Raw genomic sequence first — 16878 nt, 5'->3', positions numbered from 1 at the left:
CTGAGAGCAAAGAATTGCTTGGATTGTGGAATTTCAGGCACCAGCTTTAATTAGGCTTATACTGTATATACTGTATTAATGTGCTACCATTTAAAATTTTTTTTTTTTTTATTCAGTTTTTTTTTTTTATGCTATCATCCCCTTACTTACTCAACCAAGCCTCAATTTCAAATTAATTAGCCTGAGTAAAAAAAAAAGTCATTGGCCGCCAGATAACTGGTATTTTTAAATGGGAAGTTAAATAATGGCAGCCTCCATACTTCTTTCTTGCAGGTTTTCGTTATTTTAAGGGAAGAGTTTTTAAAAGGTTGTCCCAAAAGTTTAAAGTGGTTGAAACGCTTACAGTTAAGTGACTGGCCACAGGTGATACACATACAGATGAAAGAAATCCCCCTACATTACATGTTTATCTGCAGTCTTTTTTCCTCTACATCTGTTCAAAATAGAGAATTTATAAAGCTTTTCTGATCTTTCTGAAAACAGGGACGGAGAGCTGAAATTACACACTGCAGAGCTAAGAAGAACACTGAGAGGTGATTGAAGGGAACAGATACACCCCCCCCCCTTTCACACAGCACACAGGAACAGAGCCGAGGCTCTTGATCACAGGCTGTGTGCTGGAGATCCCTCTCATGTCACCATTTTTTTCTTGCCGTCAGGAAAACCTGTAAAAAATGACTGATAGCAGAGGAACAAAGCAGCAACAGACAGAAATTACACTTATTGCTCTGGATTGATGCGAGTACAAACTATAGAGGGATATGCTTTGTTCATATTTCATGTCAGAGCTTTATAATCACTTCAATTTTAACATAGCTTCAGATGAATGAATAAATGCTTCAAATGGCCTGTTTAATAGTTCACTGGGGCAGGGGTAAGTTACAAATAAAGGGAGATCACCTTTTTGGGATACTGGCAAAGCAGAAAAACTTGCTTGCTGTCACCACTTGGGTTGGTGTTTTAGAGGGGACACAGTTATTTCAGACACTCATTTGGAAGCAGACTCTCTGTTCTGAAGGAATAAAATCTGAAATCAGCATGGCAGGCACTCTACACACCTGCTATATTGGGCTGAGCTGCTATCATTTAAGACAGGGGCCTCCAAACCTTCTGAACAAAGGGCCAGTTTTCTATCCTTCTGACTTTGAGGGGGCCGGACTGTGGCCAGTGTGGGTGGAAAATGCCCTAGTGTCAATGGGAGTAAAGAATGGCCCATCATTGGTATCAGTGGGAGGAATATTGCCCCATTTTTAGCATTAGGGGAAAAATAGTGCTCCATCACTGGTGTCAGTGGGATTGTTGGTATAAGTGACAGGAATTATGCCCAATTGCTGGTGTAGAAGGAATAGTGCCTTGTTATAGTGGGAGGAAAAGTTTCCCAAGGGCCTAATAAAGGTAAGTAAAGGCTCACATCCGGTTTGGAGTCCACTGATTTAAGGGATGGGATCACCACTTTGTATGTCAAAGACTTAAATACAAGCAAGGCAGGTTCATCATAAGTATTTTAACTGCTGTCAAACCTGTTTGCACCCTGACAGTTATCACATCTGGCATGCTGTATTCATGCTGAAATTTCACAGCTTTGACTGGATGGTTTTCAGGATCCAACGACTGCATATCCAGCTGGATAGTTCCATTGGGTGTGATGCCAAGATCTACTAAAGTCTCATGGTCTTCCACTGCCCGGCCTGTAATAAGAAACAAGCAAACAGAAAACAAAGTATGCTTCCGGTGCTATGAGATGTAGGCAAATTACAGTAAATTCTGAACTATTATAGTGTGACACAGACATCTAATAGCGTATAAACACTTATGTGCAGAATTAATAAAGAAGGTGAGAATTTTCACACAATAAATTGTGTAAATATTAATTTCAATTACCCACTCATAAGCAGATGAAATAAATAAACATGAATTTACTTTTAAATGGTTAGATAATTTAACTGAAAACTCCCACAATTAAGCCCTCCTTCACATTGGAGCGACTTGTCATGCGCTTTGACAGGACCAAGCGCATGACAAGTAGCACCTTATTGCTGGCAAACGCACTGTTCAAATTGGTGCGATGCTGACTTTGGGGTGCCGCATTGGTTTGAAAAAGCAGTTCCTGCACTACTTTTGGCGATTTCAGGTGCGACTTGCATAGACATCTGTGCCTGAAGCCGAACAGATATCTTCCAAGTCACATGGATATGCAGCTTTGAAATCGTGCAATTTCAGAAGAAGTCGCACGATTTCAAAGCTGCGGTCAATGTGAACGAGGGCTTAGTGTGAGAGGTTTCTCAACTCATTTAGTAAATCGTCATCTATAGGGCTAACTATACATCCCCAATATTTAAGGAAAAGCAAAAAACTATGAAAAAAGGGCTGCTGTTATGGGCCATTGAAATTTTTTTTTTTAACTTTTCTAAAATAAGTGATTGTTGTTCCCTAATATATATATATATATATATATATATATATATATATATATATATATATATATAGCATACTTTATAAGTACAGTGGCTACACAAGCTGTGGGATGCAGGATTACTATCCATGTATTCACCTTTTTAAGTGTCTATAAGAAGCTGCATAACAATTCTACTATCTAGGCAGCTGTAATAATCCTGTGAATGATGATCTATGACAGACATGGAAAAATGGTCCTGCGTTACTGCAAACAGAATGTCTTCTACGTTTTTCAGCACCATGATAGTGCAGAAGAACCCAGCTTGAACCAGAGGCTCTGACTGTGCCTGACCAGTCACAAGAAGCTAATACCTGTTCTATCTTTAACTTACACTGCCACCTGTCTGGTGAGGAGAAAATAATTATTAAAAGGACAGAGAAATGTTTTTATGTTAGTAACCATACTTGTTCATGGCATCTAATATAGAAATAAATAGGCAAGAACTTTTAAAGCTAGCATTTTTTAATTAAAGGCACATGACAGCTAATGCACACTGTTTAACATTGTTTACTTGCTGTGTTCTTGTAAGCTACAGTATATTCCCAAAACCGTATGCCAGATTGGTCTTGGTGTACTTTTGCAGGTAGATCATTTGGCAAGAGATCAGATAAAACTCCAAGTTAGCTTCCATTAAAGCCCCACTTCGGGATTGTTTTCCCCCCTCACCCACCCCCCTCTAGTGTATGGCTGGAAAGGGGAAAAAATCCCTATCTGATTGCCCTTCTCCTCTTCTATTTACTTCCTGGAAAGGTCCTTCTTTGAGTGTTCATGTCAGTGCCTGCATGACACTGAAACTTCCTATTGAATGTCCAACAACAGAGTCCTCTCAGGATCCAGAAGAGGACAACTTCATTGCATGGGACTAGCGATCTTAGGGGGAACGTCACAGAGCTGGATCAGCGCCCCCCCCCCCCCCCCCCACTTGGAACCGGTAGCGGAAAGGGATCTGGAGGGGGTACTTAGGTGAATATATCTGGCCTCACAAGGTAAAGGGAAAACTGCATAATCAGGTTACAAGGAGTGGGAGGGAGGAAGTTCCATTTTTGGGTGGAACTCCGCTTCAAAGTGTTACTAAACCCAGGAGCCTGAATTCACTATATCTGGTCTCCCACAGTACACAGAACATGGAAATGCAATTATTTTAGTAAATATAAACTGTTAAATACCTTTTCTCATCAGCAGTTAGAGCAGTCACGTGACCTCTTTCAGTGTCTGGTTAAAGCTTGTAGGAGGAGTTTTTATTCTCCTTTGACTGCCCTTACTAGGCTGCTAGACAGTGATGATTGGCCCTGTGCTGATCACATGCACTCTCCCAAGAAAAAAAAAACTCTCTAGCAATACACATTGTGTTACTATGGCTATTAATCACTTTAAGAATAAAATAGAGTTAGATTTTTAAGAGCATATGTTTACAGAGGCTCTTCCACTCCATTGATATGTAAATAAACCAGTTGGATAGATTTTGGAGACAGGAAGTTGGTATACAGGAAGTTGGTGGGAGGGACTTGGGGTCTTTTAAAAAAAACATGTGTTCAGACAAGAGATGCGTTTGTAAGGACGATGAGGAAAGACGTGGCTACCAGAACCTGGAGAGTTTTGGAGAACTTTTGAGTTTAACTGAGCAAGGAACCATGAAGGACATTACATCTTAAACTCTAAGTTGAGTAACTGTTTCATTTACTTAATGCGTACATATTGTACATGCTTATATTTGTAGGCATATTTTTGTAACCTATGAGTTATGTTGTATTGTGCATCCTACAGTTGTATGTGCAGTTTTTCCTGTTTAGTAAAGCATTGATACTTTACAGAAGTCTGGGCTTCCTTGGTTTTACCACAATAACTTTAAGAGATAGACACAAAACAAACCAAACTGAGCATGTGCAGAGTGATTGTATTATCAGGAGATATATTGGGGACAATGGAAGAAGGGGAGGATCAGAGAAGACAGGATCGAACAGCCTTTTTACACATACAGACCGATTTTATTGTCATGGGTTTAGTAACACTTTAAGTGGAAGGGGTTAGCTTTTCTATTTGGTTACATTTATTAAAGAAACCCTGCTTAACCTGACATCCTTTTTTTGTCACTTCCTGCCACATCACTTCCAGTATTTGGAACGCCCACCGACTCCTGGTCACAGCGGAACAGGTTATCACTCTCTGTGTTGTGGTCTGTATTAGTGCCAAGCAGGCACCAAATCATGTAAGAGGCCATCTATTTGTTTTTTATGCCTTTTATGTCTTTTTAATAAAATCACTAGGGCTGCGGAAATTAACGATTAATTCCTCGATTAATCGTTCATTTTTTTAATCGGTAGGCTGCCTGCCGTGGGGCTGCTTTGGGCCAAGCTGTGGCTGCAGTGCAGCGCTCCCTCCTCCTCCACTATATGTCATACACAGTCTGCGGCATCTCCTCCTAGTTCAGCTCGTGTGATAGACGCAGTGTTCTGTCTATCACACAAGCTGATCTAGGAGGAGGGCGGGACTTTTCTCACAGCGCGGCCAAAGTTTTCACACTCAGATCCGAGACACACAGCGGGAGATGCCCGCAGACTGTGTAATCCAGGCACAGGCACTGACTACAGTGAGGCTGCGATTATGGGCACGGTGAGACTGCATTATGGGCACGGTGAGACTGCATTATGGCCACAGTGAGACTACATTATGGCCACGATGAGGCTGTCATTATAGGCACGGCGAGGCTGCGATTATGGGCACGGTAAGACAGCATTATGGGCACGGTGAGGCTGCAATTATAGGCACGACAAAGCTGCGATTATGGGCATGCTGAGACAGCATTATGGGCACAGTGAAGCTGCGATTATGGGCACGGTAAGGCTGCATTATGGGAACGGTGAGGCTGCGAATATGGGCACGGTAAGTCTGAGATTATGGGCACTGTGAGACTGCATTATGGGCACGGTGAGGCTGCGATTATGGGCTTGGTGAGGCTGCATTTATGGGCACGGTAAGGCTGAGATTATGGGCACGGTGAGGCTGAGTTTATGACGTGTGACGTCCTAGCCATGCCCCGCTATGTCTGGCTTCGACCGTTGCCATAACAACGGTGCTAAATCAGCTAAAAGTAGTTGGATCTGTATGTGCATTATAATTAATCGAAATTAGTCGATTAATCAATTTAAAAAAAATCGATTAATCGAACACGAAAATTTTAATCAGTAACAGCCCTAAAAATCACTACACTGAGATATTTCCTTTTCTTCTGAGCCGGTTCTATATGTGCAAGTTGACTTGGAAGGAACATCTCTGTAATGTATGAGCTGATTCCCTGGTTGGAATACGCGGAGGTGTAAAAAGGCTTTTCAGACTGCTTGTGATTAAGGGGCTGTACGATGAGCATTTAGTGTGCACATCAGCCACTGGGTGTCTGCACGGCATGGATAATAATAATAATATCTCAGGTGGATTCATCTATGGACTTCACTATATGAACTTTTCAGACACAAATAATTTTTTGCACTATTTTGGCGATGATATTGTTGGGAAAAGGCCCTTGTCCCCATCAACATGGGGGTAAGGTGCTTTGGGGTGGGGGGGGGGCGCAGAGCCTCCCTGCCCCAAAGCACCCATTCCCCCATGTTGAGGGCATGTGGCCTGGTATGGTTCAGGAGGGGGGCGCTCGCTCGTCCCCTCCCTTTCCTGGCCTGTATGCTCGAATAAAGGTCTGGTATTGATTTTGGGGGGGACCCTCCGAATCCATACTAGACCCAAGGGCCTGGTATTGACCTGGGGGGGGGACCCCATGCTGTTTTTTTTTCACAATTTTTTTTTTTAGTCGGCAATTCTTTTTTTTTGGTCACTTAATATGGTCCACAGGATCACCGCCCCCTCCTATGTGCCAAACGCTGCGCTCACAGATCTACCCCTCACTGACAGCTGCTGCTTAAATTCAAATAGTGCAAAAAATAATAATAAATGATTCACTAAAACCTGCCCTTACCTCAAGTGAAATCAAATAGCAGCGCTAATTATAACAAAAATTGTATGTACATGTGTATAATTACCACAATAAACTAAAAAGTGACAACCTATTAAGTATCACTCAAAAATAATCAAAAAATATTTTAGTGTAATAAAATTCATACAGTGTATATTAAATTGATAACATAAAAGTCCAATAGGCAGTGACGTAGTGATATGAGTGATGATTCATAAATAATATAGATCTTCAGTGAACAAAAATCTTCCACCACACCGCTGTGAACTGTGATCTCCACTCCCCTTCAGCGAGCAAACTCACCAGCTACTTTTGCCTTACACTCTCGTGTTCGGCTCACAGGCTATTCCCACACAGTAAGGGGTACAGTGATAATTTCCACTCAATTCCTGTTGGATGTCCAGAGCATATACAAGCGTACTAGATTCCAGAGTTTGACCATAAACCTTTACTGCCACCATGAACTGTCATTATTTCTGCTGGCACCAAAAGCTGGAAATGTATTTTTTTGCTGGCACTGAGAGCTAAAAATACTTTTTTTCAGACACAAGAAGTTAAAGTTGTCAGACTGTTAAAAAGGACATCAACCTCCTCCTAGATGTGCAGTCTAGGTGTGCAGCTCACTCCGAATCCATACTAGACCCAAGGGCCTGGTATTGACCTGGGGGGGGGACCCCATGCTGTTTTTTTTTTCACAATTTTTTTTTTTAGCCGGCAATTCTTTTTTTTTTACATTCAGCAGGCAAGCCCGCTGACAGCTGATGACTCATCAGTTGTTAAGGATGTGACGGCCGGCTTTCCGGCCCCCTCCTTTGCAACCAGTGTAAAAAAATGAATTAAAAAAATGCAAATCATGGCAAAATCGCGGTACTTGCGTTTTGGATGAGGGTCCATTGAAGTCTATTACATGCAAAACGCTGCATTTTGCGGGAAAAAAACATCCCCAACCCTTTCCAAAAATGCAGAGGCACAAAAATGCATTGATGTGAACATGTTCCATAGGAACCCATGTTAAAAAATTTCCCTGCATTTCTGCAAAATGTAAAATATATAAAAAATGCATTAGTGTGAATAGAGCCTTAGGGGTAATGAACCTACAAAAAACTATTTAGTAAGTCTATTTTACATACCTTCAAACATAATGCGTATGACTGTTTCTGGTATTTTCATCTGAGATGCAAAGTCATTTTTAAGATTTCCCACAGACTTTCCAATGGAAAATGCAATAGTAATGACTTGACCAACTGGAACTAACATAACCTTAACTAGAAATAAAGAAAATAAGCAAAATTATATATCAGAAGCATTTTCTTTTCAATTACCAATGTACCTTTCTGTTAAAATGGTATACTTTGTCAATGTACTTTGATGATTTACAAAAGCTTTAGTAAATCAAATGCTGAGAAGCAACACAGGTAATCACTGGCCTTATTCAGAAAAAAAAGTGTTAATCCATATAGAGCAATTCTAGGCATAAAATAAAACTAATCAGTGAGCTAGTAATGCTATCAAGTAAACACAGTGAACTTTCTGGTTTTAGCAGAGTCAAAGAGGGGTATTTATTAAAATTGCAGCAGCTAAAATCTGAAGCAGTTGTGCATGACAACCAGCTTCTTTTTTTCAGCTTGTTCAGATAAGCTTTGGAAATTTCAAGATAGAAACAGATTGGTTGCCATGCACAGCTGCTCCAGATTCTGGCTACTCCAGTGCCGATCAATTCCCCACTTTGTGCTAAAACCAGACAGCTCACTGAATTCACAGGTAGCATAAATCCTACATTATCACTCCCATCCAGATACGGATGACTGGTAATTTTCTTATCTGAGTCCATGTCAATCTAAACTCTGAACTTTTATTTTTTTTTTGTAGAGTCCTTTCAGATGAGCATTTTCATCACATTCGCCTGTTCGTTTTTCAGGTGGATTTGACTGGACGCTTAGTATAGTCTATGGGCAGGCAAATGTAAAATGTCAAACAAGCATTAATCCATTTACATTTGATTACCTCTAAGTTCACCTAAATTAAAAAAAAAAAATGCATTCTTTTCCAGTCTTTTACAAAAAATGATGGATTGGTGGCAAAAGAATTTAAATACATGTCTGTTTACTGTGACCTGCTCATAGGCCCAACATGGGTCTGTTTGCTTTTAGTCGCAAGCTATAGCATTATAAACTTGGATGTCACAAAAGTGTCATCTGTTCTATTCAGCTCTGATTCACTGGATCTCAACAGAGAATGGCCACCTGAAAGTAATTGTGAAACTAGTTACAAAAGGCAGCAAAGCTGCATATCATATAGCTCATACAGTACCAATTCTTTGCATTATGTAAATTAACAGTAAAATAGATGCATGGATGCACAGAACCCAAAGTACGTAGGAGAAGAAATGAAATGAGAAAAAACAGAAGACAACACAATACCCTAGTGCCCAACCTGGGGCCCAGGAGCCACATGCGGCCCTTTGCTACTTTATGTGTGGCCCTCGGGGTCCCTGCAGACACCGATCTGTGTTTCCCTATTGCCCTGTTACAGCAGTGATATCTAGTAGTCTCATATAATGTGTCTCTAGTCTATTACTGCCACTTGAAAAATGTTCACTGTCTCCAACAGCTCTTGTATTATGTTTATAATTTCTGACAATGTCTTGTATCATTCCCTCAGTTACTGACCATATCTTGTATCTTGCCGCAGTCTCTGACCTTGTCTTGTATCATGTCCGCAGTCTCTGACCATCTCTTGTATCTTGCCCTCAGTCACTGACCATCTCTTGTATCATGCCTGCAGTCTCCGACCATCTTTTATATCATGCCCTCAGTCACTGACCATTTCTTGTATCATGCCCTCAGTCACTGACCATCTCTTGTATCATGCCTGCAGTCTCTGACCATCTCTTGTATCATGCCCACAGTCTCTGACCATCCCTAGTATCATGCCCACCATCTCTTACTATCTATTGTATTATAGCCACTGTCTTTGACATTCTCCAGTAACATTCCCAAAGTGTTTGACCATCTCCTGTTGGGTGTTTGCTGTCTCTAAGAATTATATATTTACTTTATTTTTTGTGCGGTCCTTTGGTGATGTCAGGGGCCGCACTCATAAGAAAGTTGACCACCACTGATATAATATACAGTTGTGCTCATAAGTGTACATACCCTGGTAGAATTTATGATTTCTTGGCCATTTATCAGAGAATATGAATGGTAACACAAAAACTTTTCTTTCACTCATGGTTAGTGTTTGGCTGAAGCCATTTATTATCAATAAACTGTGTTTACTCTTTTTAAATCATAATCACAACAGAAACTCCCCAAATGACCCTGATCAAAAGTTTACATACCCAGGTAATTTTGGCCTGATAACATGCACACAAGTTGATACAAAGGGGTTTGAATGGCTATTAAAAAAGGTAACCATCCTCACCTGTGATCTGTTTGCTTGTAATTAGTAAGTGTGTATAAAAGGTCAATGAGTTTCTGGACTCCTGATAGACCCTTGCATCTTTCATCCAGTGCTGCACTGATGTTTCGGGATTCCTAGTCATACGGAAAGCAAAAGAATTGTCAAAGGATCTGCGGATAAAACAGGAAAGCGATATAAAAAGATATCCAAGGAATTGAGAATGCCAATCAGCAGTGTTCAAACTCTAATCAAGAAGTGGAAAATGAGGGGTTCTGTTGAAACCAAACCACGGTCCGGCAGACCACCTAAAATTTCAGCCACAACTGCCAGGAAAATTGTTTGGGATGCAAAGAAAAACTCACAAATAACTTCAGGTGAAATACAGGACTCTCTGAAAACATATGGTGTGGCTGTTTCAAGATGCACAATAAGGAGGCACTTGAAGAAAGATGGGCTGCATGGTCAAGTCGCCAGAAGAAAGCCATTACTACGTAAATGCCACAAAGTATCCCGCTTACAATATGTCAAACAGCACAGAGACAAGCCTCAAACCTTCTGGCACAAAGTCATTTGGAGTGATGAGACCAAAATTTAGCTTTTTGGCTGAAACCATAAATGCTTCATTTGGAGAGGAGAGGCTTATGATGAAAGGTACACCATTCCTACTGTGAAACACAGGAGGTGGATCGCTGATGTTTTGGGGATGTGTAAGCTACAAAAGGCACAGGACATTTGGTCAACATTGATGGCAAGATGAATGCAGTAGGTTATCAAAAAATACTGGAGGGACATTTGAATTCATCAGCCAGGAAGCTGCGCATGGGACGTACTTGGACATTCCAACGTGACAATGATCCAAAACACAAGGCCAAGTCGACCTGTCAATGGCTACAGCAGAATAAAATGAAGGTTCTGGAGTGGCCATCTCAGTCTCCTGACAATATCATTAAGCCACTCTGGGGAGATCTCAAACGTGCAGTTCATGCAAGACAGCCCAAGAATTTACAGGAATTGGAGGCTTTTTGCCAAGAGAAATGGGCAGCTTTACTATCTGAGAAGATAAAGAGCCTCATCCACAATTACCACAAAAGACTTCAAGCTGTCATTGATGTTAAAGGGGGCAATATACGGTATTAAGAACTGGGGTATGTGGGGGGCATGGCCGGGATGTGAACAAGACAGGACATGTCTGCACAGAGCTCCACATCATCCTGAACAATCCGGCTCCATCGTGGAGAAATCTCTCACCCCAGTGCCTCATCTATACATCCCTGGAACCGGGTGATCACGGGCTCCATGCAGACCTGAAAATCGGCATCGGCAAAGCACACTCCCGGGTTCCAGCACTTTCAGAAGGCCAAACCTGTATGTGCAGCTACAGTCATCATGCCAGGGCACACAGCGTGGTCTCCTCATCCAGACAAGCCTGCAAAGAGGATGGAAGGAGGTAAGCCTGCCGCAGGTGGGAATCCCTCATCTACCCCTTCCTCTCCCTCAACCTCCAAGGGCTCTGCTGCTAAGGGAGCTGCTTCTCAAGGGACAGGGGACCCTTTAGCATTACAAAGCCGATCCTGGCAGCCATTAATGAATCCAGGGCTGCTCTCATGCTGAGGATTGATCACCTTGTTTCTGAATGTACCCTGATCATGCATGATCTTGACAAGAATAGAGGCAGGATGACAGAAGCAGAGGGGCGAGTATCGGAGGTGGAAGATTCATCTACCACACATACTGCACAACTGGCTGAACTGAGGGCCCAGGTGAGCACAATGGTGTACAAAATGGAGGACGCAGAAATTAGACAGCATCGCAACAACATCAGAGTGGTGGGATTGCTGGAAAAGGTTGAGGGGCACAATCCGACCCAGTTTGCGGAGCAATTCTTTCAAGATTTACTCCAGCTGCCACAGGTCTCCCCTACCTATGTGGCGGAAAGAGCCCATCAGGTACCCACATGCGAACACCCTCCTGGAAATTCCGTTCCTAATGCGGTTCCTGAATTTTAGTGACCCGAACTGGATCCTGAACAGAAGCATGCAAAAGGGATGGGTTACATTATGTAAATGCCAAAATAATGCTTTTTCCTGATTTTGCTGTGGAAACGCAGAAGAAACTCTGTTCTTATACTGAGGTTCGCAAGTGTCTGAGGATCAAAGGCCTAAAGTATATTATGCTGTGTCCGAGCAAGTTGCGGGTGGAATACCAAGGTACTGTGAAGTTTTATGAATCCTCAGGGGATGCCACGGACTGGCTTGACACCATTTAAGCCTATTTTTTTCTCTGCTTCGTCGGGGTTCTGGAAGTTGTTCCTGTAACTCAGTGAATGGGTATGTGATTCTCCCTGACATGCTTGCTTTGCAAGCTTTTTGCTCATGGATTCCTGCCCTGACATTGTTTTGTTAATGATTTTTCTTCTTTTGCCTTCTCTACCATGCTGATTACACTAGCTGCCATTTGCATCAGGGATGTCCTTGCATTGTTTGCTAACTGATGCAGAGTTTCTTCTTCTGTGCTATGGAGTCACATAATGAGCTCATGGAATGTGCTACAGTTTTATGTACCTTTTTTCTTTTCTTTTTGGTTTTGCCTATGTTCTTTTGTCTTTTTTAAATCTTCAGGTGGATGTTTTTTTTTTTATCTCAGGACTTCTGCAGATGACTATTTGTGTGCTAATCTACTAGCCACTGTCCAGTGACTATTAATATGGGTTCAGGGTATAAGCTGAATGCCAGGTTTTTGTTCTTTTTTCTGTTAGGTTTTACAGCAGGGTATGTTTTTTCCAGTTTCCAGGTGCCATTGAGTGGGGAATCTGTACAATTTCATCATCATAAATATTCTTTGCTTTGCAACTACTTTTCTTGTTTTCAGGAGCCACCTTGTGGGGACTATATGCAACTACATCATGTTATCTGTGTATTGCTTTACAGCTTCTTAGGAATACATATCTTGGCGGGGTCTTTAAACTGTACTAATGGCTATATCGGTTAATGTACTGTCATGGGGCCTTAATGATAAAGTTAAAAGGGTGGCTATGTTTGCTTATCTGAAGGCAGCCAGACCACAAATTGTTCTTATGCAGGAGACCCATATGGACGGGAGCCAGGTCTTGACTTTACGTAAGCCATGGATACAGAAAATTTATCATGCCTCATACTCCTCTTATGTCAGAGGGGTGACTATTTTACTTAGCAAGAGTGTCCCTTGCACGGTCCAAAGGGTGATCTCTGACCCAGGAGGGCGATACATTATTTTAGTGCTAGAAATTTTCCCGATAAAAATGGTATTAGCCTGTGTATATGTTCCTCCACCTTTTCATGCTCAATTATTGTGTGACATGTTGGTTGTGATGGCTCCATTTATGCACCTCCCTCTATTCCTGGCTGGTGATTTCAATGTCATTCTAGACAGCGGGCTAGATGCTACTAATAAGAATTAAGACTTCCACCAATGGATTTTTTAGCATGGGTGTCTACTGCCCAACTTACTGAGTTGTGGAGGTGAAAAAATCCAGCGGTTAGAGGCTACTCTTATCTATCTCGCACACCCAAAACAGCATCAAGAATTGATCTTGCTTTCGCTAATACCCAATGCCTAAATCTGGTACATGCTGTCACTTATTTGGCAGGGGAGTTATCGGATCATGATCCTTTATTAGTCACCCTCTCACTGAGGGAGGTGCATGGAGGTTATCGCCTGGTTGGCTACAGGTGGAGCAGGTGACACAACAAATACAAACGCCTATGTCTAATTTCTGGGAAAATAATGCTTCCTCTGCTGGAGATATGGTGGTCTGGGACACTTTCAAGGCGGTAAGGGGACACCATATTTCTGCCATTTAGGAGGTCCGTAAGGAAGACACTGCAGAGAGGGAAAGGTTGCAGTCCGAGGAGCGCAGGTTTGAGGTGGAATATGCGGTTGCTCCTGGGGATGCCACTTTTGCATCCTTGAAGGCAGCCAAGCGTCAGTTTGCCTTGTTTGACATGAACCTCGCACACACTATCTTGCTACACAGGGCTGAATCACTCTTTGAAAAGGGGGACAAAAATGGTAAGTTATTGGCCATTCTGGTGGCAGATCAGAGGGCTCCTGTTAGTGTACCCTGTATACGTTCTCAGACGGGGGAAATGCTTACTGACCCTGAGGCTATTATGCATCGATTTGTTGAGTACTATTCGGATCTATATTCTCCTATACCCTCTTATGATAGGGGAGAATTAATAGAGCTTTTGTCCAGCCTTCCTGTCTTAAGTTTGGAGGATGATGATAGAGCATGGTTGGACCAGGATATTACTCTCAAAGAAATAGAAAAGGCCATTCTGTAATTTCCTTCAAATAAATCTCCAGGCCTGGATGGTTTTCCGGTGGAGTGATACAGGCTATATTCAGACACACGGTGCACAATTGAGAACTTTGTACTTATCCTGTTTTGAGAATGGGGCTCTGCCTTCCTCTATGCTGGATGCTTATGTGGTGCTCATACCTAAGCCAGGTAAGGATCCAACATGTTGTTCCTCATATAGACCAATAGCACTCCTTAATGCTGATCTTAAAGTTCTCACAAAGGTTTTGGCCACTAGATTGGTCCACATCAACCAGAGATGGGAGCACTATAGACAAACTGGCTTTATGCCGGGGAAGTCCACGGACATCAATTTACGTTGCCTTTTTACCCATTTGCAGATCTCTCGCAATACCACTGGAACTAGGGCTGTGGCTTCATTAGATATGGCCAAGGCCTTTTACTCAGTTGATTGGGGTTATATGGCCATGGTGTTGGAGCGCATGGGATTTGGACCAAAGTATTGTAAATTGGTATCCTTGTTATACAGCAAGCCTAGCATGGTGTTAAAGATTGGGCCTTCCATATCTCCCTTTTTTGGGAGAGATGGAAGGGTAGGGGAGATGGACGTGGGTAGGGGAACCAGGCAGGGTTGCCCTCTATCCCCCTTCCTGTTCTCCCTAATGATTGAACCACTGGCAGTGGCGCTGAGTTCCTGTTCTGCAGTCGGGGCCTTAGAAGTTGGGAACATTAAAGAATGTGTGGTGCTGTATGCAGATGACATGCTGCTGTTCTTAAAAGATCCGGGTATGTCTCTCCATGCGGTCCTTGGCATTTTGGATAATTTTGCGTTTTTTTCCGGTCTCAAAGTTAATTGGGACAAATACAATATTCTTCCATTAGATTCTGATACTAGGGTTGTAGCGGATCCTGGGTTGCCATTACAGTGGGTTAATCAGTTTACATATCTGGGGGTTCCCATATCTGCTAGGGTTGCGGACTACTTTAGTCTGAACCTGCAGCACTTGTTAGACCTTTTGAAGAGGTAAATTGAGATGTGGAAGAATCTTCCCCTTTCGGTTGATAAGGCGAATAAACCTTCTAAAAATGAAGATACTCCCGGTTTTCCTATTTTTTTTAAGTAACTCGCCTGTTTGGATCCCACGCTCCTTTTTTCGTCGAGTCTGTGGCATCTTTGGTTCTTTTATATGGGGGAACTCCCTTCCCAGAACAGGCCTCGTGGCATTACAGAAGCCCTGGGGACAGGGAGGCCTAGCGCTTCCTGATCTCTTTAAATAATTTTTGGCTGGCCAGGGAGTTTTTGCCCTGAGATGGCTTCTTGGGGATGATAGGGATTCTGCCACGATCTTAGAGGCAGCGGTGCTGGGCTCGTATGAGAGCCTGCGCCTCCTTGTTTTTAGGGGGCTTGGGGCTCAGTTTCCTCTGACTGCCACTGTTAAGGCTTGGGATTGTGTTCAGAGGTTGCTGGTACCTACTTGTACCGCCATGTCACCGGCCTTGCCTTTGTGGAGGAAGCCCCTTTTTCCCCCCATCTACTCACTATACCGGATCCAATAATATGGGTGTCCCGAGGGATTAAAACTTTGGGTGACATCACCAGAGGGGGCGAGCTGCTACAGTTCTCAGATCTTAAATAGAAGTTTGAGCTCCCAAATCCTTATTTCGCTATCTCCAGCTACATCACGCTTTTGTGTCCCAGTTTGGCTCCGCTAAGCTGGATATTAGACCTTCAATTTCGGAGAATGTTCTCTTGGATGACTCCATGAAAAAATGTTAGCTGAATTATATAAGGAGCTGTTTCCTGTCTTGCCTCCTTCGGTGATCCAACGTAGATGTAGGAAGCAGTGGGTGAAAGAGGTCCCAGATTTGGGTGGAGAAGAGTGGGGCGATATGTGGAGAATTCCCTTCACTCACTCAGTGTCCACTAGAGATCGATTAATTCAATTTAAATTCCTGCACAGGATATATTACACCCCAGCAAAGTTATCAAAAATTTACCAAGGTACATCGGCTGAGTGTTGGCGCTGCTCACTGTCCCCGGCCAATTTTAAGTCACGCCTTTTGGCATTGCCAGTTGGTCAAGGAGTTTTGGTCTGATGTTGGGCACTGTACAATGGAGATTACATCTATACCTGTGCCCTTGACAGTGGCGACATGCTTACTTGGTTTGGTGGAGGGCTTGGCACCTACTAGGGCCCAACGTACCTTTCCTTTATTGGAAAAAACCTGTGACACCATCACTTTCATACTGGAAAGGGCTCGTAAACAAAGCGATTCTGTTCTATAGAGCAACATACCTGAGCAGAGGATGTCCAAGGAAATTTGGCAAAGTTTGGAAAATTTGGTTGGACAGTGATCTTTCTGTAGCCTAATGACTATATAGACTTCACTGAGCTGGAAGGGGAGGTCTGGTTGGACCTGGATATTGGAGTATAGGGCTCTGTTGTTCCTGCATCCCCACTGGGATTATTCAGGGACTGACTGCTGTTTTAATGGCTGTATATGGAGATAACTGCTGGACTCATTACTATGAGAACTGTACAGTTGCTATATTAGTGTCTTTAATATAATGTTGGTATGTGTACCCCTATTGCTCTGGGGACCTTGCATCCGGGAGGGTGGATTTGCTCACAGGGTGGTGGACCTGAATTGGAGGGAGATGGGGGCATATTATGTTATGATGTTTATGATTCCCGCCCTGCGTGGTGAGGTGTGTTTTTATTTTATTTCTTTTTTTGTACTATACAAAAACTAATAAAA

At 42.6% G+C, this 16878-nt stretch overlaps 1 protein-coding gene across 3 annotated transcripts in view; it reads right to left on the bottom strand.

Annotated features, from left to right (window-relative positions):
• IQUB (IQ motif and ubiquitin domain containing) overlaps positions 1-16878 on the bottom strand; it is an 83957-nt gene that overhangs the window by 34443 nt on the left and 32636 nt on the right. For all 3 annotated transcript variants that reach the window (XM_073619784.1, XM_073619783.1, XM_073619785.1), the window contains exons 3-4: positions 7547-7681; positions 1521-1688 (exon numbers count right to left, since the gene is read on the bottom strand). In XM_073619784.1, the coding sequence (XP_073475885.1) occupies positions 1521-1688; positions 7547-7681 (303 nt within the window). The remainder of the gene's footprint in view (positions 1-1520; positions 1689-7546; positions 7682-16878) is intronic.

This window comes from Aquarana catesbeiana, linkage group LG03 (assembly GCF_042186555.1).
Source record: "Aquarana catesbeiana isolate 2022-GZ linkage group LG03, ASM4218655v1, whole genome shotgun sequence".
Taxonomy (NCBI): Eukaryota; Metazoa; Chordata; class Amphibia; order Anura; family Ranidae; genus Aquarana; species Aquarana catesbeiana.
The sequence above is the reverse complement of the archived record's forward strand: the minus strand, read 5'-3'. Positions and strand labels throughout refer to the sequence as shown.